This window comes from Eulemur rufifrons, chromosome 7 (genome assembly GCF_041146395.1).
Source record: "Eulemur rufifrons isolate Redbay chromosome 7, OSU_ERuf_1, whole genome shotgun sequence".
Taxonomy (NCBI): Eukaryota; Metazoa; Chordata; class Mammalia; order Primates; family Lemuridae; genus Eulemur; species Eulemur rufifrons.
The window spans coordinates 115,899,631-115,926,413 of record NC_090989.1 but is presented as its reverse complement, the minus strand read 5'-3'; the positions used below and the strand labels follow the sequence as shown (position 1 = coordinate 115,926,413).

The following is a 26,783-nucleotide window of genomic DNA, read 5'->3' as shown; positions in this document are numbered from 1 at the left end:
AATGCCATGTTTTTTGTAGGTGAAATATGTCTGAGTGTTTGGGTATTTAAAATAATAGAAATATGTATGCTTATTCATTGGTGATTTATTTCTAACTGCTCAGAAGACCATTTCTTGAGTTTAGAAAGGATAGGAGTTTAAAAGATAGGATATACCTCAAAGAATAGTCTAGGTTTGAGTAGCACCACAAGTCATACGTGAATACTAACTCAACCTACCAGTCGAAGTTTTCTTTAGCTATTATTCTTGCTTAGTAAATACTAAGCTTTGTTCTTTTCAGCTACTGAAAGTGTTTGTATGCTGTCAAATAAATGAAACTTAAAAAATTGTTTAGTCTTCTAAAATCATTAAAAATTTTAAATTTTAGTATGTTGACAAAACTCCAGGTACCCACTTGGGTTACAGCTCTGGGCGTGTGTACTACTTACAATTAAGTAGATAAGTTTTGTTCTCATTTTCTTTGTAGATGTGGTGGTACAGTGGGAGCTATTCTGACATGTCCACTGGAAGTTGTAAAAACACGACTGCAGTCATCTTCTGTGACGCTTTATATCTCTGAAGTTCATTTGAACACGATGGCTGGAGCCAGTGTCAACCGAGTAGTGTCTCCTGGACCTCTCCATTGCCTAAAGTGAGCACAGTATTCATGAATTTCTTCAGTTTGTTTACCTTAATGATTTCTATGTTTGTTTATTTATATTCTGCCACATTTAAAAAGGCTCTTTCTATGGTGCCTTTGCAGTCGCCAAAAATTTTTTTAAAACCTCTTTACAAACTTAATGATAGAAGTTATTCTGAATTATATTCTTTAGGAGCGATAATCCCTAATGGCGAAGAACAGTTAGATGGATAATATAAAACGTAATATTATTTTCAAGTCATGTGTATTTAGAATATTTTTCCACATTTATCCAATGGATTTTTTTCTAAAGCTATTAGGGGTATTTTCTTTTGGATTATTAATTCATTTTACTTTTGAAATGTGATAGTGTTCAATGCTCGCTCTTTTTGTGTTTTTAATTTTCTGAGTACTCTCAAAAGTAAGTATATCCAGTTAATGGCAGTCTGTGATTTTTATGTAACCTAAATATAACTGAGACTTAAAGTAGAGTTATAGTTAGAGTTTTAAATGCTGTTCAGGGTTGGTTTGACATTTCCTGATGGTTTGAAAAACCATCTTTGCTTTTACATCTTATACTTCATTATGTTGCAATTGGATTTGAAATTTCAAAACTATTAAAATCAGGTCTTACGTGTTTAAACTTATGTGTGTAACTGAATGCCTGTGTGTGTCTACCTTATCAGCTCACTTGGGACTTAATCTGTTTGAACTTAGTTCAGTAGTATTTATTTTGTAGTAGCAAATAAACTCATCCTGCATGTTTACCTTCGTTACCAAAAGCTTTCATCAGTCTTTTTTCAAACTTGGTTACCTAAGTATATGAATAGATAGAGTAAAATTGTTGACAGTTTTGGGTTAAAATGCACTAGTTATAGATAAATACTTCTATATTATTAAGAATAGGAAAAATGTTTTAACATGATTTTGAGATTTATTACCACTGATTACCTCTCCTTAAAATTCTTCTGACCTCTTTGATATATTTTTTTATTCTATTTTTCAGTGGTTTTGTCTTCTCTTCTTCACAGGAACTTTAGTAATCTCCCTCTGGGTTCTGTTTTAGTTCCTCAGTTTTCAAGGCCCTCTTTTAAGCTCTTCATGTATTAATTTATTTAATCCTCATAGTAATCCAATAAGGGAGTATGGTTTTTCCTTATTTTCTCCTGATTAAACTAAGGATAAGAGAAGTTATTTCATGGTCTCAAGTTAGTTACCAACATTGGGCTTCATAGTTAGGAATTCTGGCCCCTCAGCTCAGGCCATTAACCATTAGACTCAATTGCCTTTCAAAAAATCATTCTTAAGTATATATTAGCAGATGTGTGAGAACCACTTGGTCTCGACTGTTAACTCTGAATTAAAATACCTACTTTTAAATCTCTGTTCCTTCTGACCTCTAAAACTTCATTTAATAACATTCTCAGAAAGCCTTCTGAGACTTGCACACAACTCTGTTCTGTGTCTGCTGTGTGTGTATATATCTAGCTTGTACAGTATTTGCTTATTAATATGGTTTGTTAAATTGTTTCAATGTAATTCTTTTTTCTACAACTGGACAGCAAATTTCTCAATATCAGGGGCTTCACCTTCTCTTTTCTATCTCCTTACTCTGCCTAGTCATAAAGAACTCTTTAGGCAGTAAATTCTCAATATAGTAAATGTTAACTGAGTGTAGGTAGAAATTATAACAGGCCAACCATTCTAGGACCCTAAAAGGCATTATTAGGGTGTTAGATCTTGTCATAGCATTTCAGTGGAATAAGGATGAGTTAATATTGCAATACTGAAAGTGTTGTCCAATATCAAGTATAAATGAAAGATCTCAAAGGTAGGGAGGAATTACATTTTTAATTGAGAATTGAATTTGCCGGTAAAGATAGTAAAATGGAGGAAATTGAAGATAAGAGTAGCATGATCATGTGAAAATAAATGTAGAAATCTATACCATTATGTCTTCTAATCTTGAAGGTATTAAAATTTTAAAATTATCACTAGTAAATATATTATCAGTCTTCAATAATTTTACTATGTCATGAAAAAACAGATTTTCATAAGTAAGGAAAACTGACCAGAGAAGCATAACATATTATAATACAAACATGGGAGTTAGACTCTAATTTTGTTATACAAAGTAAATATAGTATCAGGCTTTGAAGGAGACTTCTTTCTAACTTTTTTTTTTTCTTTCAGGGTGATCTTGGAAAAAGAAGGACCTCGTTCCTTGTTCAGAGGATTGGGCCCCAATTTAGTGGGGGTGGCCCCTTCCAGGTAAAAACCGTTTAAAAAGTTAAACAATTATGGCAATCTTTTTCGTTTCAGGGTGTCTGTATTTAAGCGTTTATAGATACAGTTAAATTTATAAATACAGTTTTCAGTGTTTTGGGGAAGTTAAAATACTTGGTTTTTTTTTAAAGGATTTCAGATGCTAATCAGAACAAATTTGCATAATAAAGTAATACTTGGTGGTAGGTAATGGTGCTAGGTATTTTGAAGACTAGCAATATTTCAGTACTGTTTGAAATTAATAGTAATAATATGAATACAAAGGATATGTTCTGTAATGTAAGGGAGAGAATGTATAGTATTTATATTAAATTATTGATAGTCTTGTACTGGGGGGAAATAAAGAAGCATGGCATATTATAGCTAGAGATTTAAGGAATACTGTATTTATAGATAAGAGATTTAAATTTTAAAATTCTAAGGACAGACCTGAGATTTTTGGGGTAGAGGTATTGTATTCAAAGTTGAAAATGGTGAAGATAACATTTATCTTTATATTGCCTAGACTAGGAGGTATAAAGTTAGTAATATTTGCAAGATAAATTTGGAAATAACCTTATAGCTAGTGGCTATGTATTGGGTCCTTTTGGGAGCATGCTTGTACTCTCTTCTGACTTTAGGAGTTAGAAGAATTTTGAGGGGGAGCATTGAAAAGCTACATACGGCTAAGCCATAAACTACTGATATTTTGAGATAGGTGTTTGGTAGTTTTGGGGAATTTAACTAAACCAACTCTTGCATTGTGAAAAATTTCATCTCTAAGGAAAATAAGCATTATTTTAAACAAATGTTTTTCTTGGGTTAAAAGGCATTAATATTTAGTATATATCTCAATTTTTTCTGCTTATTCTGATAGCTGTCCTGTTCTGTGCTCCACCTAAAGTTAGTGCTCCTTTCTGACTTTCTACATAGAAATTAAACTTCAAAGAAACAAGATGGAAAAGTAGAACCAAAGAGCTAAGAAGGGTGTCAGGGCTTAGAACAGAGTTGAAAAAAGGGCCAAGAAGTTTAAAAGCAGAGAATTTGTGCAGCTTTGAAGGGCAGTAAGAGACACCCACAGTACCTACCATAGTAAAGGAAGCCTAATGAAGGGAGATGTTGAACGGAAGTTAAGGTAATAAGGATAAAGCTCTATGGTGTAACAAACAGGTATCAGTAACCATTTAAAAGGATGGGCAGATTGCACCATGTGGAGGTGCAAAGGACCTCTTAGTGAGATCATTGTGAAGCGATTTTTGCATCAAGTCAAAAGGCAAAGAACAAATAAAGGAACTAATAACTATGAGAACTAACAGTAAGAAAGGGGAGGATCTGGAACTCTAAAACTAAACCATTTTTTGGCTTAGAGTTCAGGCCAAACACAGAATGGTTCTAGTCCCTATTAAAGAAATTGAAAAGGCCTGAAAACATTACCTTTTCGTTTTTCTCTGATACCATTTTATCTTAGGTTGTTGACTTCTTCCATGATAGAACTGTACAAAGTTCATATTTAGAGTGAAAATGCATACCCAGCTTTCTGTGTCCAAGCTATATACCAGATCCATGTCTTGCTGTTAATTGAGTTTCAACTTCTTACAGGCTCTTATCTCACCTTCAGAAATTATCCAAAATTGCATCCACATTGTAAAAACTAAACAAAAATATATATAGCATAAAGTTTGACATTCTACTTTGAACACATCACCTCTTAGCCCATGCACTTCCCCACACACGTTTACTCTTCTCCTCATAGATAACCACCATTAATAAACGGTTTGGTGCATAGTCTAGTAATATTTGGGGGTTATCATATACATAAAAATGTGTACTTATATTCATTAATGGAACCATACTAAGTATTTAACCTAATTTATCTTGAAGCTTTTTCATGATAATATGTGGGTTGTTTCTTTTTAATTGTATTGTGTGACTATCCCATCATTAATAAGCACTCTTGTTGATATAAATTTAGGTTATTTCCAGATTTTCACTGTTAAAAACAATGATTCTGTGAACATATCAGAACCTTTATTTTTGAGTGCTTAAGGAAATGTATATTTTTAGGATGTTCACCTAAAAGTAGGATTTCTGGATAGAAGGATGTATACATATTTTAAAATAATGAACATTGCTAAATTACCTTATAAAAAGACATACCATATTTTTATTCTCAGATAGTAAATTAGTTGCTCTTTATCCACATCCTTACCAATACTGGCTGCTGTTTATCTTTTTATATTTGCCAAATGGACTAAAAAATCATTTTTCACTGTTTTAATTTACATTTATTTAATTTTGGCACAGTCACACCCCTTGTCTTATAATTTGTCATTTGTATATCTCTTGTGTGAATTGCTTGTGTATATTTCATCCCCATTTTTTCATTACAGTATCTTTTCTTATAATTGTCTCAAGGAATCTTTCATTCCTCTTTGCAATTTGGCATCCATCGTTGTGTATCCTGTGTTTTTCTTTCTCATTAAAAAAGCACAGTGGTGAAACTCTCCCCTTTTGTACTTGTCTTCTCTGTCCCTTATTGGACACAGAATCAGGATTGTTGGGAAGATAACAGGATATTTCATACAGCAAGCAAATAATTCATTGCCTAGAAAGTTAAACAGTGAGGAGGTAGTGAGGATGCACAGTCATAGTCAATAAGTTAATGGAGGAAATAATTAAATTTCATTGAATGTTTACAGCTAATTGGAAAACATATTGTGACCTAATGGGCCTGATTTCTTTTGTTGGAATTGTTTTGTCTATTTAAGGATACTATAAACTACTGTGTTTATAGTATAGATTAGAATATACTACAGTATCTCAAAATTGTTTATCCTATACCTTGATCAGCTGGATCAGCTCTACCCTCTTCTCCCCACCAAAAAATTACGTATTTGTTAAGGGCTTATACCACATTTACTTAACTCAGTTAAGTATACTTACTTTAGGCTTAGTATTGCAAAAGCGCTAAAGCCTTCTTCATGCAGTTTCCAGTCATGAAAATCTTATACAAATACTTTTTTTTTTTTTTTTCAGTTACTCAGATGTTAAGTAGCTGTTAGAGTATTGGATCGGAGTCTGTTTGAGGAAGGATGCTAGGAACTTTACATTTGAGTTTGTCTGTTTTTAATTTTTTTTAATTATTTTTTCTTTTTAAGTTCCCAGATGCCATTAAGAGAGTTTGTCTTTGTCTTTAATAAGTCAATACAAAAAGTACTTCAGGGCTGAGTGCAATGGCACATGCCTCTAATACCAGCCCTTTAGGATGCCTCTAATCCCACATGCCTCTAATCCCAGAGCGGGAACATTGCTTGAGGCCAGGAGTTTGAGACCAGCCTGGGCAACACACCGTCTTCACAAAAAATTAGCCAGGTGTAGTGGTCCCTGCCTGTATTCCCAGCTACTCAGAAGGCTGAGACAGGAGGATCGCTTGAGCCCAGGAGTTCAAGGCTGCAGTGAGCTATGGTCACACCACCACACTCCAGCCTGGGTGACAGAGTGAGACCCCATCTCTAAAAAAATAAAGAATAAAATTTTTTTAAAAAGTACTTCAGGGTATTCAAGGAAATAATGTGTATATTAATATGCTATTACATGAGAATATGGCTCTTTGTTTTTAGATGTCTCCATTCTAAAATTATGAAGATCAGTTTACATTTAAATCCTGTGAATTAAACATGTTTCTTGATAAATTTAAATCTTTATTTTAGAGCAATATACTTTGCTGCTTATTCAAACTGCAAGGAAAAGTTGAATGGTGTATTTGATCCTGATTCCACCCAGGTACACATGATTTCAGCTGCAATGGCAGGTATGAATATATATTATTAAAAAACAAAATCTTTCTGAAACGTAGAGATTTAATATTGAACTATGATAAGTTTATATTGAAAAGTTAAGAGAATATGGTTTTCATTGATTAACATCTACAAAGATGATTTTTACATTTATTGATACAAAACAAATTTTATTAGGTATATGTAATATCTGTTGGCATTTTTGTAATTAGGAGTTTAAGTGATAGGATATAGGTAGTATATTAATACTGCCTTTTGTAGTGCTCTGATTTAGTGATCACTTTTAATAGTTTTAAGAATCCAACCATAATTACCCTACAAATAAGTTATGGAGCTGTAATTTATTCTTCTCTCCTCAATTTCTGTTAGTGCCTTTTCCCTTTTTGCTGCATGTTTTGGCTTCTATCTGAAATGTGTCGGCAGTTCTTGGTAAAGTATTCATTTTGTCCTGTGCTCAAATGCTGAAATTTTTGTGGGTGTTGTACTATTAATAACTCAGACAGTCACCATAATGTGTATCTTTTTAAAGATAATGTGTATCTTTTTAAAAATGTCTATCATTCCATATAAATCACACTAGATAGCACGTGAAATTTAGACACTGGCTATGTGTACATGCTTGCTATGGAAATGTTTCCAGGAACTCTTCTGTCATCATTGATGAGTATATATGACTCTGAATTAAAACCACTTGGCTCAGGTCTCTGCACTGCCTTAAAGATAAACTGTTGGGAGATTGGTTTGACCAATCTGGTTCTGGAATCATTTGCAGCCATGCATGTTAGACAAAGCCATGAACTTGGGTTCTCAATAAAAAATTCTCTCCAATTTTCTGAGATTTGTAGCCTATTTACCCATATCTCACATTTTCAAATTATGCTATGACTTTATAAAGCAAACTTTATAGCTGCTTTCATCAGCTGTTGATCAGTGAAATGAGTGTTGATTATGTGCTTAATAATGAGTGCCTTAAACTGTTAACCACTTTCTGTTTAGAAAAAAATTGGATCAATTTGAACCGTATACTTAATTAAGTTTGAAATACTGACTTCTGAAAGATTGAGAGCCATCGCTATATAATAAATCTAGCATATACAAGTTGTTTTCAAGGTTTTTTATATTTAATAATTGTTGACTGACCCATTGAACTTTTAAAGTCAGAAGGGACAACCTTAAAGATCAAGATAGTGAAATACTCTCATTTACCAATAAAGAGATCTTTTTTGCAAGATATATAATTTATGAACCTCTGTTACCTTATCCATGGAATGGGTAGACTGATCTACATAGATTTGGATTTTAAAAATTCTTTTATTTAGTATCATGGAGATTATCTAGTTACAACTAGAATTATTTTTTAATGTATTTTTTATGGATGTTGAATATGAATATATATGATTTCCCCCTTACAATTTGAGTGGGTATAAGGTAAAAGTTGTTGGCCAATGACAAACCTTATAACCACACTATTAGGTACTTTAAGAATATATTTCTGGATTATCAGTGTTTATGTTTTTGGCTTTTATCCCCAGGAAATTATAAAGAAATGCTAATCTTTTCTTTTTTGAAAAATTGAAATTGAGAAAGTAGATGAGCAGTCATTTTAAGTTGAGGATACTTGTTTTATATTCAGTATCACAAATTCAGGGGTTCAGAATATCTTAATTTCCACTGGAACATCTTATTTCATTAGAATGTTTCATCATTATTTATATCACATCACAAAGAATTTCAGTAGAATTGTCAGTGTGTACAAACGTTAACGTAGTTTGTTTTCATGTATATATTGATACTATTTCCCAACTTGAATTCCTTGCATTTTGGTAAATTGATAGTCTTATACTTGTTCATAAATTATTGCACTTATTGTATAATTTGAAAATAGTTCTTCCAATTGTTTGCAGTTACATTGTTCTGAGAATTGTGCTTTCAGAGCTTCCTTGCACTGTTCATGAGCATTAACATGTAGCTTCGCAGTTTTTATACGTAACTATCCATGATTGGTGAAACTGAATGGTCTAATGCAGACTCATTAAGGTAGTCTTTTGCCCCCTTCATTCTTGAAATAATCTAGACCAGATTGTTCTGGTTTTTCTTCAGGATCATTTTTATAGGTCTGAATATGAATGATTTGGGGGTGCAAAGTACTTAAGAGATCATCGTGTGAAAAATCATTTTTAACTGGCTATTCAGGGAAAAAAATGCTAACCTTGTCACTTTAGTATCAAAAAATGCACAAAATACACCATTAATGATAACGCCTGCAAGATTTTGCCACACCAAGTAGCACACACGTTAAGGATTTAGTAAATTATTCCACGTAACCTCTCAATTCAGTTTCATTTTGCATTTCACCCATATGAACTGAAGTGTTTAATTTAGATACTAAAACTTTATTAACAGGACAGTTAAAGAAACTGGGTCTTTTCATTTGTTGTGTTATAAGTGAGAATACTAAATGTATTTGTATACCTCTAAAACTGAGCTATAAATTTTCATGCATTAAAAAATTTTTTCAAGTTGTGAGGATATTTAATCAAATCAAGTAATGTTGACTCTGTTTATATTTTTCCTGACTCTTTTCCCCTACGTGACCTTTGTCAGACTGAGTATATCTTAGCTATTGGGGGTATCTGTGCCTGTGTGTTCTGTTTAAATGAACTTGAATATCCCTCTGTATATACCTGGGCACAGATGTGTACAAAAAAATTGTATTGTTACTTTACAGTAATTCTCAATTTTTAAAAGTTTTTATCTGGCATGTATATACTTTTATATACAGCATTATAAATGTAAAGGAAATAAGTTCTAATTTTTATTGGATTATATATTCATACAGTTACTGTTCAATTTTTAAAATACCAATAATGTAATTGTTGAGTGTTTTCTATATTCATAGTGGGTTTTAGTGGATACACTGTTTTTCAAGATACATTTTTCTGTTTGACTTAAAGTTCATTATTAAAGGTTAAGTTTTTATTCATTAAATAACATTTCGTCTTGTATTTTATAAAATATTATTTGTCCATGGCGGTTCATTCAGCCAGATTGATGGTTGGACAAATGTTTTATGTTTGTGTGTAAACATTGTTCCTGTTTTTTGTTTTATAGAAGACAAGAAATTAAATAAAAAAAATCCAAAATATTTCATAAATATGGATGTGCAATATTACTGGCCATAGTGCAAAAGGTGAAAGGTACTATTGTAGCAACATATACTTTATTTTATAAAGAATTACAATAGCTCCAAAATGAAGTTACTTGAATATTCTGTTGGGGTTTTTATTTTATATTTTTTAAAGGTTTACTAAGGGCCGGGCGCGGTGGCTCACGCCTGTAATCCTAGCACTCTGGGAGGCCGAGGCGGGTGGATCTCTCAAGGTCAGGAGTTCGAGACCAGCCTGAGCAAGAGCGAGACCCCGTCTCTACTAAAAATAGAAAAAAATTATATGGACAACTAAAAATATATATATAGAAAAATTAGCCGGGCATAGTGGCGCATGCCTGTAGTCCCAGCTACTCGGGAGGCTGAGACAGGAGGATCGCTTGAGCCCAGGAGTTTGAGGTTGCTGTGAGCTAGGCTGACGCCACGGCACTCACTCTAGCCTGGGCAACAAAGTGAGACTCTGTCTCAAAAAAAAAGGTTTACTAAGTAGGCTTATTTTTAAAGAATAGAAAATTGTGTTTTCAACTCTTTGATCACAGTGGATGATAATGGTAGGAAAATATGATAATCCCCTCTAAATATTCCCCTTTGACAAGGTTAGCATTTTTTCTTTAAGGCAAAATTGGTCTTCTTTTAGGTAAGTATTTGGCCTCTGAAACTGCTGCAGATGGCAGGATTTTCAGTACTCGGTGCATTTTAAAAAAATTATGGCCCATATTGATATTCCTTTCTTTTTCTTTTTTTAACTTAAAATTTTCCAAAAGGTTAGATCTCACAGTAAATATTTCTCAAATCCTTCCAGTGGGATTCAATTTGTACACGTGTTTCTGATGAGGTCACTGCTTGTTGTTATGATACAGAAAAGCCTGTGTCTATTTTAGGCATTTACTGTACATTTCTCCCGAGAAAAGAGTGAGATCGTGTCATCTCATGCTCCCCATCCGCAGGTCACTTCCTGTAGAAATATGGACTAACTTAAACCTCGTGAGTACTGATCTGAGCATCTCTTGCAGCCTCTAGTATAAGAAACACACCCTGGGATTTTATAATAGCTGTGGAATTAATAGAAGGCGGGAAATGAATTTTTATTTCCTGAATTTGTGTGTGCATTATAATAAAAATTTAATTCTGATCCTTTTATAATATTCCTTCTAGAAGGAAGAATGGGGTACTTTTCAGTCATCACATAATAAAAGTCTGGGGTCTTCAGCTTGGCCATAGCAGCCTTGACCTCCAAAGAATTTAACAATATATATACATAGTTATAAATGGTATCAGACCATCCTACAAGTTTTAGATAAAGTAGTACTCTTTGCTTAGCATAACACATTTAAAAGTCTAATACAGTGCTTTCCATTCTCTTGTGTGTTGATACATGGCTTTCTACTCTGCAAAAATACTGATCTTAATGCCGTTATTTTCCAAATAAATGCAGGATAAGAATACAGGGGATCTTAGCTATTTTAGTTTTAATTACTTTAAAAAATTGTTTTAATACATTTTTCTTAGGAGTATAGGGGGGCTTTATTCTTACAGAAGTTAATTAAAATGAAAAGTACTGAAACTGCAATACTACAGGTATAACTCACTTAATGAAATAAACATTTTCAGCAAGTTTATTATAAGCAGAATTTTTCTGTTAATCTGTTTTTTAATTGGTTTTCGTTATCAAATGGAGTCTTAGATGAAACAAAACTTCTAAAATTGCATTTGAATTTTCTTTAACCTTTCTAATAAAACACTAGCCACGTTACTAACAATATGGCCAATATATTAGCATTTTGCTTTAACTGACTATGGAACTAAATTAATTATTAACCTACAAATGGATCTTAGAGAACATGTACTCTAAGATTGTTTTAATGTTTCACTGGGTGTTCAGAATATTAATAGAAATTAACATCAAAATGTCACAAAATTAAAATGTAAAATACAAAGGCCATTTCTAAATTTCAGGAGCCCCATTCCCAAAATCTTTGTGTGTGTTTGTTTTAGAAGTAGTAGGAAGATATATTTAGCTTTGGCTAACCTCAAATTGCCATATGATATATAATTCTAAGTTAATGATAAGATTTTTATTTCCATTTGTTTCATTTCTTGGATTAATCGATTATATAGATTTAGATTTAATTAGCTTAATAAATGTCTGCTCAGTTTATTAAAATGTGTTTGGTTAAGAGAAAGTGATAGCATAAAACTCAAGGACCTGAGTTTGAAGTGGTAAAAGGCCAATAGCAAAACACCTGTGGATTATGCCTAGATTCTTTCTCTAACCTAATGATTTGCTGGTAGTTAGGCTAGTGTCTTTATTAAGAGCTAGCTCTCATTATTGAAAGACTTGAACCAGAACAACTATAGTAAACATAACTTACTGATAATAGCAATTATATAGGGATAAGATAACATTCTCTCACTTACCTAAATTTTAATGTGTACTGTTACATAAGTTAATTTAGCTTGGAAATGAATTTTAGTTAAGTGAGAAATACCTGTTGTTTGCTTTCTGACATTGTTTATTAATAAGTACAGACGATAGTTTAAAATTAGAATTTGTGGGTCTTTAAAAAATTCCTAGTAACATTTATAAATATTTGTTATAATATTTTAAAGTTTTATAAATTTATGGGTTTTTTTTCCAGCCTCAAATTGGAGAATTTTGTGACTTAGAAGAATATGATGGGCAAAAACTTGAGTACTAAGTTTATATTTTTAGAAATAATAACTTTTGTTAAAAAAAACCTTTAGTGTTCATCTTCTTTTCAAATAAAGTATAATAAATTGAATGAGAATTTTTTACCTAAGATAAGCTGTTTTTTAAAAAAAGTTTGATATATAAGGGGCTGGGTGTGGTCACTCACACCTGTAATCCCAGCACTTTGGGAGGCCAAGGTGGATCGCTTGAGGCAAGGACTTTGAGACCAGCCTAGGCAACATAGTGAAACCCTGTCTCTACAAAAAAAGTTAAAAGTTAGCCAGGTGTGGTGGTTCACAGTAGTGCTAGCTGTTCAGGAGGCTGAGGAAGGCAGGAAGATCCCTTGAGCCCAGGAGTTAGAGGTTACAGTGAGCTATGATGACGCTACTGCACTCTAGCCTGGGCAACAGAGCAAGACCCTGTCTCTAAAAAAAAGAAAAGAAAGAAAAAGTTTGATATAAGGATTCCAAGTTTAAGTTTTCAAAATTAAATAAAAAGTAAAGAGTTTTTCTTAATTTATGATTTCTACAGAATGATTAATAAAAACCATTGCAAGTAATGCAAGATAATATCGTTGGTTTATGCTGCTTAGCAGCTTTTCAATAATAAACCCTAATCTTGCTGCACAGACATTTAGGTAATACAGATATTTAAGTTTAAAAAAATAAGAATCATTAAATTGGGGTTTGACCAGAATATTAATGTCTGGTTGCTTTAAGATATAATTTGGATATCTGTAGTTTCACTTTTTCACTTAGAAAAATGATGTTCAAAAGAAGAAAAAAAAATATTTTGTATCTTTGTTCTCAATTAAGCCAGACCATACAAGAAAAATATTTAAACTGGTCTAATAGTTTATGTTTTTCTTTTACCAAGAATATATGCATGAAAAGAACCTCTTATATAAAAAGATGGTCCTGGCAACCTGTTCAACACTTTAAATATTTATTATTTCAAGTACCTGCTGATGCTTCCAAAATTATTGGTCCCATTCTAGTTTTATACTTATATATGTAGCACTAAAATTAGTAAAGGATGCCGTTTATCTTGCTAAGTAGATTTAATTGGAGCATCCATTTATGTAACATCTGGCTATTTCTACAACGTTAAAACAGTGGGGTTAAGGGGAGTAAAATTTGAGGTAGCTAATTATTTGACATCACAGAAGGTAAAAGAACCTTGTAAGACCAAATTCAGTTTTGTAAACAATTCAGTAAAATAATTTTAAATATGTAGAAATACCAATACTATTTTTGAAAGCCAACCAAGGTTTATGATTGGTTCTGCACTATATATTAATGTAAAAAGCAAATTATTCTTAAGTACATTACAGCCTTTTTGTTGTATTTTACTCATACCAAGTGTGCTGATTATAATTCACCTTGTTAAAAATAATGTGCTTGACCTGTTAGTGTGTGATAGGAAATACGAAAACAGTTAATTAAGATCCTTTGGCCGGGCGCGGTGGCTCACGCCTGTAATCCTAGCACTCTGGGAGGCCGAGGTGGGCGGATCGTTTGAGCTCAGGAGTTCGAGACCAGCCTAAGCAAGAGCGAGACCCCATCTCTACTAAAAATAGAAAGAAATTATATGGACAGCTAAAAATATATATAGAAAAAATCAGCCGGGCATGGTGGTGCATGCCTGTAGTCCCAGCTACTCGGGAGGCTGAGGCAGTAGGATCGCTTGAGCTCAGGAGTTTGAGGTTGCTGTGAGCTAGGCTGACGCCACGGCACTCACTCTAGCCCGGGCAACAGAGTGAGACTCTGTCTCAAAAAAAAAAAAAAAAAAAAAAAAAGATCCTTAGACATTTCTGCATGTAAGTTTTCATTGGATTTAAAGACCAATTGAATCAATGTAGCTTGATGTAAGTAGTTCTATGAATTTTGTGTAACTGATCTTAAATGTAAAAGCAATATATTAAAACCCTGTTTTGTGTAGATGAAGCAATCTTTTTAAGTGCCCACCAAGATTGCATTTTGTGTGCTATTTTTCCATACCTAGGAGGATGGCAAGTGAAAGATACGCACTAGCCTCAAAACATACTGTTCCAGGTAGATCTTAATTTACTACCTGGAATGAGCCATCTTAGGTGACCACCCTTCCACACCAATAGTTAGTACATAGTACTTCAGTTTTAAGGTAAACTAGAGCTACCTTCTATCCCTAGTTTCTTTCTTTCATGATTATAAAAGTGAGAGGGAAGTTCTATTTTGTAACTTTTTGAAACTTCCGAGTTTTTTGTCTGTGTTTAAATAGAAATCTGCCCTATTAACCGTAAGAGACCTTACCTCTGTGATACCATTATTTTAACAGTATTAGTAAGTATGTTTACGGAAAATATTTATGTAGTCAAAAAAGTCTTTTCTGTTACACAGTCAACTAAAGATCAAAATATTAGTAATTGCTGACATTTATGTGGAATCAATCTTGAATATAGTGATTTGTGATGCTAATCAGACCCCAAGTAACTGTTGTAAAGTACAGGCTTTTTTAGCTCTAGAATACACAAAATTTCTGTTTGTCTATAGAAATGGGTTTCTATATTCAGCTTAGACAGGAAGCACCCTAGAGGATATTGTAAATAGGTTGGGAAAGCAATTTATATACAGTTGGATTTTGCACTTAAAATAATCTTTTAGTTAAGGTCAGAATTTGAGAATTGATGTAGATTGCAAGTGAAGACAAATGTTCATGGTTGTATGGATTTGTAAAATAAAAGAGTAAAGCATACATTAATAGTTTAAATATTTATATATTTTCTTTAATGTAGATTCATACAGTTTTAAAAACCTTAAAGTTAATAGTATGTTTTTCATTTTTACCAGAGTTTATTTTAAAAATGTTTGTTTAGGTTTTACCGCAATCACGGCAACCAACCCCATTTGGCTTATAAAGACTCGGTTACAGCTTGATGCAAGGTATGTTAATTCCTTAAAATAAAATTAGTTAAAGTGGGTTTAACTGATTTATTTTTATAAATTTGTATTAGTAAGATTTGAATGTCAGCTAGTGCTGTTTTTTTCTACTTACCTTTTGTTGCTGGATTTGGGGTTTTTTACTGTTTTGTTTTGAAACTTGGGTCTGCCATGAGAAGCAAAAGTGATAGGTGAAAAAAGTGTATTGTGTGCTGTGTTTTTTAAAAAAGCAAAAAGGGTATTTTGACCCCGCCCAGGAAATAATACTTCCCTACATAAGCGCTTACAATTGGCCTCCCAGCAGCTAAATAAGCCACATGATCAACTAGTCTAGACTGAATCTTTGAGGATCGTTGCTCAAAGCTAGTGACCTTACGTACAGAGAATCCTGGGCTGGGAAATAACTTTTATATATGCATAGACTTAATCTGTTACCACTGACCACTTTACAATAGCAAGATTCATTCATTCAGCAAATCTATATTGAGTTGATACTGCTATGTGCTAGACTCAGAGATATACCAGGAAACGGTGGAGACCAATTTTCAATGGAATAATCAAGTAATGGCTTTTTTTTTTTTGAGCCCATTATAAGCAGAGGAAACAGTGCAGACCCCAGAGGTCCTAAATGTAGATGGCCTTTCGTGTCCTAGGAACTGAGAGGCCAGAAGCAGTGGAGCTGAGGGTCTTGCTATCTCATTTCCTGTTGGCCTTAGAATGGAGAATGGGGAAAAATAATATTTTTAAGATGATCCTGTCTGGTGTGTTATAATAATGTTAATAGTTTTGAACTATTTTAGACTTGCAGTGTGGAGTAGGTTTTGTGTATAACATACTTCAACTGTTTTTATTTTGAGGGGGTTGGAAAGTAGTGTTATATCCTGTAGGCTATAAGTAAAACTGACCTAACAAATCATTAACAGTTAATTTTGCCTGCCTAAATATTTGTTTTCCACTTTCTGTCATGTTGAACTAGATGCTATTTGGAAACTTGAAAAGAAATGTCTAATTGTTTCATCTGGATTAGCCCTTTTGGTGAAATCTTAAGTGTTTTAGCAAAGCTCAAAGTTTATTTCCTAAAGCCAAATATCTGAAAAGTAATCATAGCTAAGACTTAACCCCAAAGGTTAAAAAGTGTGAGATGCCAGTCCATATTATACTATTATTGTAAACTACCAGAGTTATGTTTCACTGTGTTACAGGGCTGCTCTGTAGGGAATCCAGGAAAAGCGTGACTTAAAACTCTTTAATATTCTTTCCTTCGTTTACAATTGTAACACAAGCTAGCACAATTTTAGGCTTACAGGGGTGGGGAATGGGATAGGGATAGAGTAATAGTGAAAAGTTGACTTGAGGATTCTAAAGCACAACATGAGAAATCAATAATAGGGCTGATATATCTGCATGTCGGCCTTCCAGCCTTAAATCTCTTTTAACTTTGTGTGAAAAAGGATCTGTAGTGGTAGAAACTAGTTATAGTAGGTTACGTGGATCATTCATCTAAATAGGTATTCAATAGCTAAGGACAATCATTAGTTCAGAAAACTGGCAGAATTTATAGGTTATTAGGTGGGTGTTTTAGTTTTGGTTTTATTTTCTGTCAGAAATAGGTATAATTTATAAATAGGTAAATTTTCTGTTTCTTTCTCTGTAGGTAGCCTTTAAACCCATTTCTTACAGATAAGGTTCTATTGGGGAAATCATAGTGTCAGGTAATAAATACTGTTACAAACTCAAAATTACATACATGTGTAAGAAATCTTGTACTCCATAAGAGTAGGTGCTGCACCCTTAAGTAGCACTAAGGAAATTGTCTTGGGTACAATACTGAATAAATACTTGCTAACTGCACAGATTTGCATTCACTATTCGCTGGGGATACTAATGGGCCATTGCCTTTAAATAATCAAAGGGAATTTGAGTTATGTTCACCTGTCACTTCTTGGGGAGGATCTGGGTGGGGTTGAAAGAGAAACCCCTCAGGTGCACAGAAATTTAATCAGTCATACATATTCCTTGCTTTATGATGTACTATCATCATTAGCATGCCAGTCATTGTTTTTGTGTTATTAAGTGCAGAGGAAATTCAACTTACTGAAATTAAGATGTGAGGGTTTTTGTTTACTTTGTTTTATTTTTATGTTGAGCTGCAGAGTGTATAATTCCTAAAGGATTTTTTTGCTTATCCCTACTACATGAACCCCAGTGAGAATGCGAAACTGAAGATTGAATGTAGTGTATTTTGCATTCAGTCAAATAAACTATTCACATGTTACCCATTCAACATGACAAAGTTGCAACAAAAGAGTAGGAAATCTAAAATATGAATAGTTTTTTAAATTCCAGTTTTACTTCATGAGTTAAAGAAGGCCATTCCTTGCTAGAGTGACATATTTTTACTGTATTTGATTTACTTTAATTAAAAACTTTATACTTTTATTTATGTCAGTGAGATCTTTCTTTTTGCTTTTCAGGAACCGTGGGGAAAAGCGAATGGGTGCTTTTGAATGTGTTCGTAAAGTGTATCAGACAGATGGACTTAGAGGATTTTATAGGGGCATGTCTGCTTCATATGCTGGCATATCAGAGACTGTAATCCATTTTGTTATATATGAAAGTATAAAGCAAAAACTACTGGAATATAAAATTGCTTCTACAATGGAAAATGAAGAAGAGTCTGTGAAAGAAGCATCAGATTTTGTGGGAATGATGCTAGCGGCTGCCACGTCAAAAACTTGTGCCACAACTATAGCATATCCACATGGTAAGAAGAGTTGAATTTATTTGAGTAATAATCTCTTAAGTCAGAAATGTTTCCCACCCAGGCAATAGCAAACTTATTAGAGCATTTATAATTTTATTGCATCCTGGTATAACAAAACACATTTCTTAGGAGCTCATAATGGGATTAAATCTGGTCTAGGTAACAGGCTGTAGCAATAGGTCAGTGTAGGCTATCAAGTTGCATGGTGGTGATTGAGCATGAGCTCCGAAGTCAGATAGTCAAATTGTAGCCTTGGAGTCAAATTCCAGCCACACTTTCCCCAGCTAGCTGAACTTTGGGCAAGTTTCTAATTTTTGAAAACAGTATGTATATAGATGCTATGGTTGATACTTTACATATGTTACTGCTAACTACATAAAAATCCTCTAAAGTACTTATCTTCCCTGTTATGCTAGAACATAACCAGAATTGTGCTCATCTTCAAATGGGACACAAGTAACTTGCCCAAGGTCACATAGCTACTCCGTGTTGAAGCCCAGATTTGAATTGAAGTCAGTAATCCCAAAGACCAAGCTATTTTATAGTACTTCATGTTGGCAAATAAGAGTGTGTTAATAATTTACTTTTTTTCTGTCTGCAAATTTTACAATATTAGTCTGTTTTATTAATAGCTAAATAAATCATTTAAGAATTTGTTTACCACGTGCTGAGGTTTTTATTTTCTTTTTTTAAGATAGGATCTCGCTCTGTTGCCTGGGCTAGAGTGCAGTGTTGTAATCATAGCTCAACTGCAATCTCAAATTCCTGGGCTCAAGAGATCCTCCTGCCTCAGCCTGCTGAGTAGCTGGGACTACAGGTGTGTGCCACCATGCCCGGCTAATTTTTTAAAAATTTTTTGTAGAGACAAGGTCTCACTATATTTCCCAGGCTGGTCCTCGAACTCTTAGCCTCAAGTGATCCTTCCCTCTCAGCCTCCCAAAGTGCTAGGATTACAGGTCGCACACTGAGGTTTTTGTTGTTGTTTTGTTATTTAAATGTAGTCTTTGATTTTGGGTGTGTTTAAGATTTCTTTTGATATTTTGGGGGTGTTTTTTGTTTGTTTTTAAATCTAAGTGCTTCATTTTGGTTCACTGATTAACATTTACATTCTCCCTTGTATATCTTATCTGGAAAAATGAAACTGGGCTAGGAAATGTATTTCCTCTAATATGTTATTTATGAAACTCTTTAACCAAGTTGGATTGTGAACTTACACGGTTTCCTGAGGGAAGTTCCTGACTTCTCTGAAAAAAAACAAAACAGGACAGTATTAGCAACATTGCTGAGGTTCTGGCTTCCCATGGGTGCATTAGAATGGTAGCCTGCTAAAGTGTAAGGGGTAGTTTTGGGGCTGAAGCAGTCTGTCCCCTTAGATGAAATGAAGTCATTATAAGAAGAGGTATAGTTGTAAACAGGATATTCTGGAGTTAAATGTATAAATGGCATGAATCTTTATGACAGGACAAGAGATTTCAAATAAATATTTATAATTGCTGTGGGCTGCTTTAGACTGTTTCCCCCAGGCCCATCAGGAGTAATTTGTTGAAAAAAATTGAGAAATAAAAGATGTAGAAAGAGCAGGTACACTCTTAAAATAGGAAGCTCTGAATTCTTGTCCCAACCTTCTCCCAGCTGGCTAGAACCTCTCAATTGCCCCAATTTCTCACCTTTCAAAGTGAAGAAAAATTGGACTAACTAATCTCTAAAGTCCATTAAGTTCTTAAAAACTTAAGATTTTTTTTCTTAAGTTTGCTTCTTTGTCCACATGATGTTTCTTCACATTGGTATATGTGGGTCATTGTGAGTAGATTAATCGTTCTATTTTTTCTTTTTGTACACTTTTTAAAAAATGTTTTCTGTTTGTTTCTCACTGTAATCTTTTTACATGCATCTGTGATAACCATCTGTACTCCCTTACCTGCTTCTTTACCTTTTTCTCCTTATCATATCTATTCTCCCTTGTATCTGTTTATTTAGTATACGGCTGATACTTCCTTTTGTTTTTTGTCTTTTCACATTCAAGACCAGAGAAGTCTTTTTGTTTGTGTGTTTTGTTTTGTGTGTTTTGTTTTGTTTTGTTTGTTTTGTTTTTTTGAGACAGAATCTCCCTCTGTTGCCCGGGCTAGAGTGAGTGCCGTGGCGTCAGCCTAGCTCACAGCAACCTCAAACTCCTGGGCTCAAGCAATCCTCCTGTCTCAGCCTCCCGAGTAGCTGGGACTACAGGCATGCGCCACTATGCCCAGCTAATTATTTCTGTATGTATTTTTAGTTGTCCAGCTAATTTCTTTCTATTTTTAGTAGAGACGGGGGTCTCGCTCTTGCTCAGGCTGGTCTCGAACTCCTGACCTTGAGCGATCCACCCGCCTCGGCCTCCCAAAGTGGTAGGATTATAGGCGTGAGCCACTGCGCCTGGTCTGTGAAGTCTTATAATTAGTATACATGATTTTTGGCTACAGTAGTTTGGTGTTACTATAATGTGACTGGTTTCAATAAGCTGCACATTAAAAGTCACTCCTTATTAATTGTGAGCTTACACTTAGAGACTCATCGGATGTGCTCTGTATAAGTAAGAGAATATAAAGACATCAGTAATGTTTAAATAAAATGATTTTATTTCTTTCCTAAACAGAAGTTATAAGAACAAGACTACGTGAAGAGGGAACAAAATATAGATCTTTCTTTCAGACACTGTCTTTGGTTGTTCAAGAAGAAGGTTATGGATCTCTTTACCGTGGTCTAACAACTCATCTGGTGAGACAGATTCCAAACACAGCCATCATGATGGCCACCTATGAATTGGTGGTCTACCTACTCAATGGATAGTAGCACATAGGGCTGCTGTACTACAAAGAGGGAAGACCAAAAGATGACAGTGGACCATGGAATATCGAAGCCAGCCTGGTGGACAGAAGAAAAATAGTTTGGGAACACATAGCTGTGCTTAAGTGGAAGTTTGGTTGTAGGAATTAAAGTAATCATACCACATTACTTGGTCTTTCAGTAATGTGAATAAAACCTCGGAGCCTCCAAGGAAATGCCTTTAGAAGCACTCCTTTCTCAAAATTGCCATTTTCTCTACCATGCCTGCTAGACACAATTGTGTTTTTTGATTTGTAGCAGTGAGATTATAGTGTTTATTCCATGAGCACTTTCCAGTCTTCTAAACAAAGCCATCCCTAATTGTATACTGTACTGTAACTATCCAAAGATGGTATTGGCAGTCATAAATTTCTGACTTCTGGCTTTTAATTCCTGTGAAATTATAAAATAACAGTGAGAACCTCAGTATTATTTTCACATTTTCCTGAGAGGACCTGGAACAATATTTTAAATTACATAGTATTAGTAGTCACTGTTTTTGACAACCAATGAAATAGTGTCTAAATATCTTATGTATTTTTAGCATTAAAATGTTTTGGTTTCCACTGCTAAAAGGTGCTTGATGTTTAGCCTAATGTGGACATTTAAGTTGTTTGTTAACATATCAAACTCAGATGATAGTAGTTTGAGACAAAATAAACTAGTAAAATGTTGATCCTTGGCCATTTCACTGACTTGAGCATGTTTTCATATCTTCTCTAATTTGATGCTACATGAATGAATGTAATTATCTTTTCAGTGACTTACTAGTGATAAACTTGAATTATTACCTGTTCATCACACTTAGGTATCATCTACTGAAAGTGGAAAAAATTTACCACTTTGGAATCTTTTTCTACTTACTTTCACATTAAGATTTCGAACCTTTGAATTATTTCCAGGTCTTTGTAGATTACATTTATTTTGTAGAGAAAATGGTAATTTTCAGTTTTGCCCTTACAAGTTTTTTTAAGATAACATTAATATTAATATTTGGAATAGTAGAAATACTACAGAAGAGGGGCCCCTGCTATCTTATCCAGCAGGTAGTGATCTTAACTGACTTACAGTTTTATAAATGAGCAAACTGCTTTTGACAAGAAATTTATTGCGTTCTAGTTTCCTGAATGGTAAATCATAGAAAGATGAAAGTTAATTTGGGTTAAATGTGCTAATAGGATGTAGCTTTTAAATTTTACAATTGAGCTAACTGTAACTTTTAATACTTTAAATGTATTGTATGGTCCTTATAGAAATGTTTGCTATAATTCTCTTAAGAGACTTTGCCTATGGATGTTGCTATACTGGTGTATAAAATTTCCACAATTAAACTCCAGTGTGGTACTCATTTCAATATACCTGAACTGTACATTTTGTGCAATGGCTTTATCTTAAAGAATGACTCTTTGTGAATGCACTTTGTGGCCTTTTGGGGAGGGTGAAAGAATAGGAGAGAATTCCTGTTAAGATTTTTTTTTTAATTCTGGTCATGTGTTAGGCAGAAACAGTGTTCATAACGTTTTTCTGGGTTTTAGGTATGTTGTTTTGGAGATAGTCAATGTGAATATTTTAAGTATTCCATGTACCCTGTAGTGCCCCAACATTATAGAAAATTGCAGCATGTCATTGCAAGCTTCCTCTGCTGTCACCAATGAAACATAGTTCCCTCCTAAATTCCCCCACCTTAACTTCCTCATAGTCAACAGTAACTGGATGTTTTTGAGGTGCTCAATTGGGATTTAAAATATTCCAATCTATTTGGAGACCAAAGGCAAATTCAGTTTTCTTACCTTTGGAATTATTAATGCCTTTTCTGATAAATTTCAGCTTTGACATTTATTGTGAGGAACATAACCAACACCCCCGTCCCCCCAAAAAACGGGGTTTCTAACTTAAAATCTGTAGAGAAGGTCTCAATCTATAGTGTTTGCCTTTTCAGGTGCCATTTATACTGCCTAGTATAGTGCCATTTGCCTTGTGAAGATCCATAAACATTTGTTGTGTGGAATGTAGGGCAAAGACTCTGCCTAGTCTTACTGATCTCAGTACCCCACAAATGATTAAGAATGATATGAAAACCAGCAGCTAAGAAACATCTTATTTAGTTGTAGCAAATTCATAATAAGTGTCCTTCAAGGATAAAAATGTATTCTATTTCTATTTAGCAAGCAAAATTTATGTTGACCTTTAGTGCATTATATTCAGCTTTTAAAAGTGAGTATTACATATGTACTGGAAGGAAAAGAGATCTTAGTTAGACTTTATTTGTTCAACAACTGGAAAGAAGCAATGAGGTTTGTTTTTGTTTTTGTTTTTTTTTTCCCTAAGCACAATATGCCGTAGTTTACTTCACGTATAACAGACATAATTCAAAAAAGAAAACTGTCTGTAAAAGTTGTATATGAAGTTCGTCTCTGAAATATTTCTTTCACAATTTTTTAATTAATTCAAATATTTAAAAAGAAACACACACTCAAACCATTAGACTTTTTTTTTTTTTTTTTAACTATTTTCATGTATTGTCTATCAGATAACTTTTTTTTATTTCTGGTATAGAGAGGTAGTCAGCATTCTTCAGATTAATATGTACTGTTATAATAGAATCTTCACAGAAAGTTCAGTTGAATTTACCTGTAACTTATGGAAATGGTTTTCTAAATTTCAGAGTCCAAATCTGAGACTTGCCAACCCTGTGATTGTAGGATACCATACCGTGCTTTTAATGCCAGGGGAAAAAACCTGTATCACCAAAGCTTTATCTTGATTCTCATTATGTTATTTTGCAGAATCAACCATACTAAATGGGCCCCCCACAATGGGTTTGTCTTTTTTATTTCTTAAATAGAGTGGGGTTATGCTATGTTGACCAGGCTGGTCTGGACCCCCTGGCTTCAAGCAATCCTCCCACTTCAGCCTCCCAAAGTGCTGGGATTACAGGCATGAGCTACCACACCCGGCCCACAGTGGGTTTGTAACTTTGAAACTGTGACAGAATATTAGGTTATTTAATTCAGTCTTTTGTCTCCTAAAATTTAATGCCTAGTGTGGAGCAGCAATGTTATATTAGGACCAGCAGTTTGGCTTGTTAAAAGTAAAAGTTTACTCTTTTACTGGAATATAAACATTTCAGCATTTTTTGCTTTGTTTTAAATCACTAAAAATACTGACTTGCATTTGAAGGATTTAAGTGCTAGAAATAATCTATCCCTTACTATTCCAGAATTGTTCATGCCTGTCTTTTGTTGTTTACGTGCTCTTCTGCCCAGACTGTTAGTACCATAGGGACCCCTTTTGGGCTAAGTACAGTTCAGCCTTTTTCTCTAATATTTGATCATGACTTCAACATTCCTTAAGAAAATAGGTATTTCTAAATGATTTAAATTGAAACATTGAGGGGCCTGGCTAGCTCAGTCGGTAGAGCATGAGACTCTTAAATTGAAAGGAATTTTAATGTATAAGATACAGTGTACAAACTTTCTGCCCACTCAAATCTCTTCTCCATCATGCCCTTGTATTTCCCATTAATCTGTATACTGATTTTTATGCTACTCCTTTTAGAAATTAAATATTGTAGTTTTCCTCAGTTTTTGTGTTAATAGACTTTTTGAATGTGTACCCTTGTGTATATGTGAACAATTAAATTACGACGTATCAGTCATAGCTAAATAGTCAACTTCAAAAGAGTTAATAACTCGACCATTCACGTGAGGTTTGCTATTTTTGCATTTATGTATATGGCTGTAAATTATGTGCATTTATTCTGTATTTATGTTAACTAGCTGACTTGAATTGTCAAAATTTAAAAAATTAAAATATGCTTATGAAAATGTGCATTTTTCTATATCTTAATATTTTGGCATGGTGATCTTATGTGTAGAGCAAAAGTGCATTGCCATTTTCAAGCTGAGTGTTAGGCTCGTTTGTTGATTCATTTTCAGGTTTTCCTGAATTGTAGCTAACATCAAACGTTGCCCAAACTTGTAGGTGAGGAAACCAGGACAAATTTGTCATGTCCATGTTCTGTATCTCAAGGTTAACATAAAGCTGCAGTTGTTTGCTCTAATAATAATATTCGTTGCACTGAAAACTCTGGCAAAACAATGGTTGAGGTTGACGGAATTAAGCTCAAGTGTCCCAAGTTTACATTTGTGTGTGTGTGTGTGCACGCATGCATTGGTGAACATCAGGAGCTGTGATGAGGAAATTTGTGAGTTCATGATTTCTTAAAGTTCAAATTGATATTTATACAACTGATAAAACTCAGGCAAACGTGCAAAGTGTAGTTAAATGTTTCACTTTTTGTTTCCCCTTTGTTTTTGTACTGCACAGACCAGTTGGCTGCCTTAATATATTGAATCAATTCAAAATTTGTATCAGTGCTAAGTTTATACAATGGTTTCATGTGGTTTCTCAATAGCCTATAGATGCAGATACTCAGAATGTAACAGGGATGGATGAGAAATAGATCTGAATGTAAATTGGGAGAGTCTGAACTGTCTTAGAAGGTAACTTACCTGGCCCTTGGATTATCTCCTGAGGCTGCTGGAGAGCCTGTGGGTTTTTCCCCCAAAGGATGAATAGTGATATCGCAGAGTTAACAGATATTAAGTTCAGTTCACCTTATGTGAGCTGCTCTTAATTTATAATCTTTGAGCCACAGGAATGTCTTGAAGATGATCTATGTTCTCTGAAAGTGTTAGGTTGGTTAATTTAAAGCAGAGATCAAAGCATTTTTAGTAGCTAAAGTTGGAAGAAACTATCTGTTTTCTTTTATACTCTTCTGGGAATTGATTTAAAAAGTAAATTTCTTGAGATTTTGAACCCAAGGGTAGACCCAGGATTCTAAACCTGGTCTAACTCAGGAGCTCATCACATCCAACCAAACCCATCTTTCTGTTTCCCAGTCCTCTGTTCTTCCAAAGCACCTCATAACTCCTCGAGTCTTTTATTGTCAAATATAAACAGCCCTAACATTCTTCAACCACTACTTCTGAATCTTAGTTTTCTCCAATATGATTGATCTTTGTATGAACTTAACTGAGGTGTCTTAGTGGCCCAGGTTATTTGATCTACACCTTCCTAAAGGATACATTCAGTTTTGGTTTTTGTCTTTCTTACCTCCAAAAAGTGTGCTAGAGTGACTGGGCATCAACATAAGTGAAAATGAACTATTGCCTCGCCATACACAAAATATGATAGACCTAAAGAATAAAATTGCAAGCCTAGAAGCACACAGTAACTTTGTAGCCTTGAGTAAGCAAAGATTAGAGATCACAAGAGCATTAACCAACCATAAAAGAAAAACATGAGAATTTAAAGACACCATTAAAAGGAAAAATACAGGCTAGGCACGGTAATGCCCACCTGTACTCCCAATTGGGAGACTGAGGTAAGGGAATCACTTGAGGCAGGATTTCGAGTCCAGCCTGGGCAAGAGTGAGACTCCGGTCTCTAAAAAATAAACAAATAAAAGTAAAAGTGCTGCCACAGCCTGGGAGAAAATATTCACAATACATCTGACAGGGTCTGTGATTTTTAAAATAGGCAAAGACCTGAATAGTCACTTCGTAAAAGAAGAGAGAATATACATGTGGAAAGATGCTTAACATGATTATAACACAAATTGGAGCCGAAATGAGGTGACACTACACACAATAGAACTAACAATACTAAGAATGTACAAACAAGCAGACTTCTCATAGC

General features: G+C 34.0%; 1 protein-coding gene across 1 annotated transcript; it reads left to right on the top strand.

Moving 5' to 3' along the window:
* Window positions 1-572: 572 nt before the first annotated feature.
* On the top strand, window positions 573-21,302 carry SLC25A36 (solute carrier family 25 member 36). The gene is made up of 6 exons (XM_069473159.1): window positions 573-631; window positions 2,813-2,890; window positions 6,595-6,695; window positions 15,394-15,460; window positions 17,932-18,221; window positions 20,851-21,302. Exons 1-6 carry the CDS (start codon window positions 576-578, stop codon window positions 21,042-21,044), a joined length of 786 nt encoding a protein of 261 aa, XP_069329260.1. The 5' UTR covers window positions 573-575; the 3' UTR covers window positions 21,045-21,302.
* Window positions 21,303-26,783: the final 5,481 nt, after the last annotated feature.

Coding starts and splice junctions, on each gene's coding strand:
- SLC25A36 (XM_069473159.1), top strand. CDS start 576: ATGGCTGGAGCCAGTGTCAACCGAGTAGTGTCTCCTGGACCTCTCCAT. Junction 632..2,812: donor GGACCTCTCCATTGCCTAAA/GTGAGCACAGTA, acceptor TTTTTCTTTCAG/GGTGATCTTGGAAAAAGAAG. Junction 6,696..15,393: donor GATTTCAGCTGCAATGGCAG/GTATGAATATAT, acceptor ATGTTTGTTTAG/GTTTTACCGCAATCACGGCA.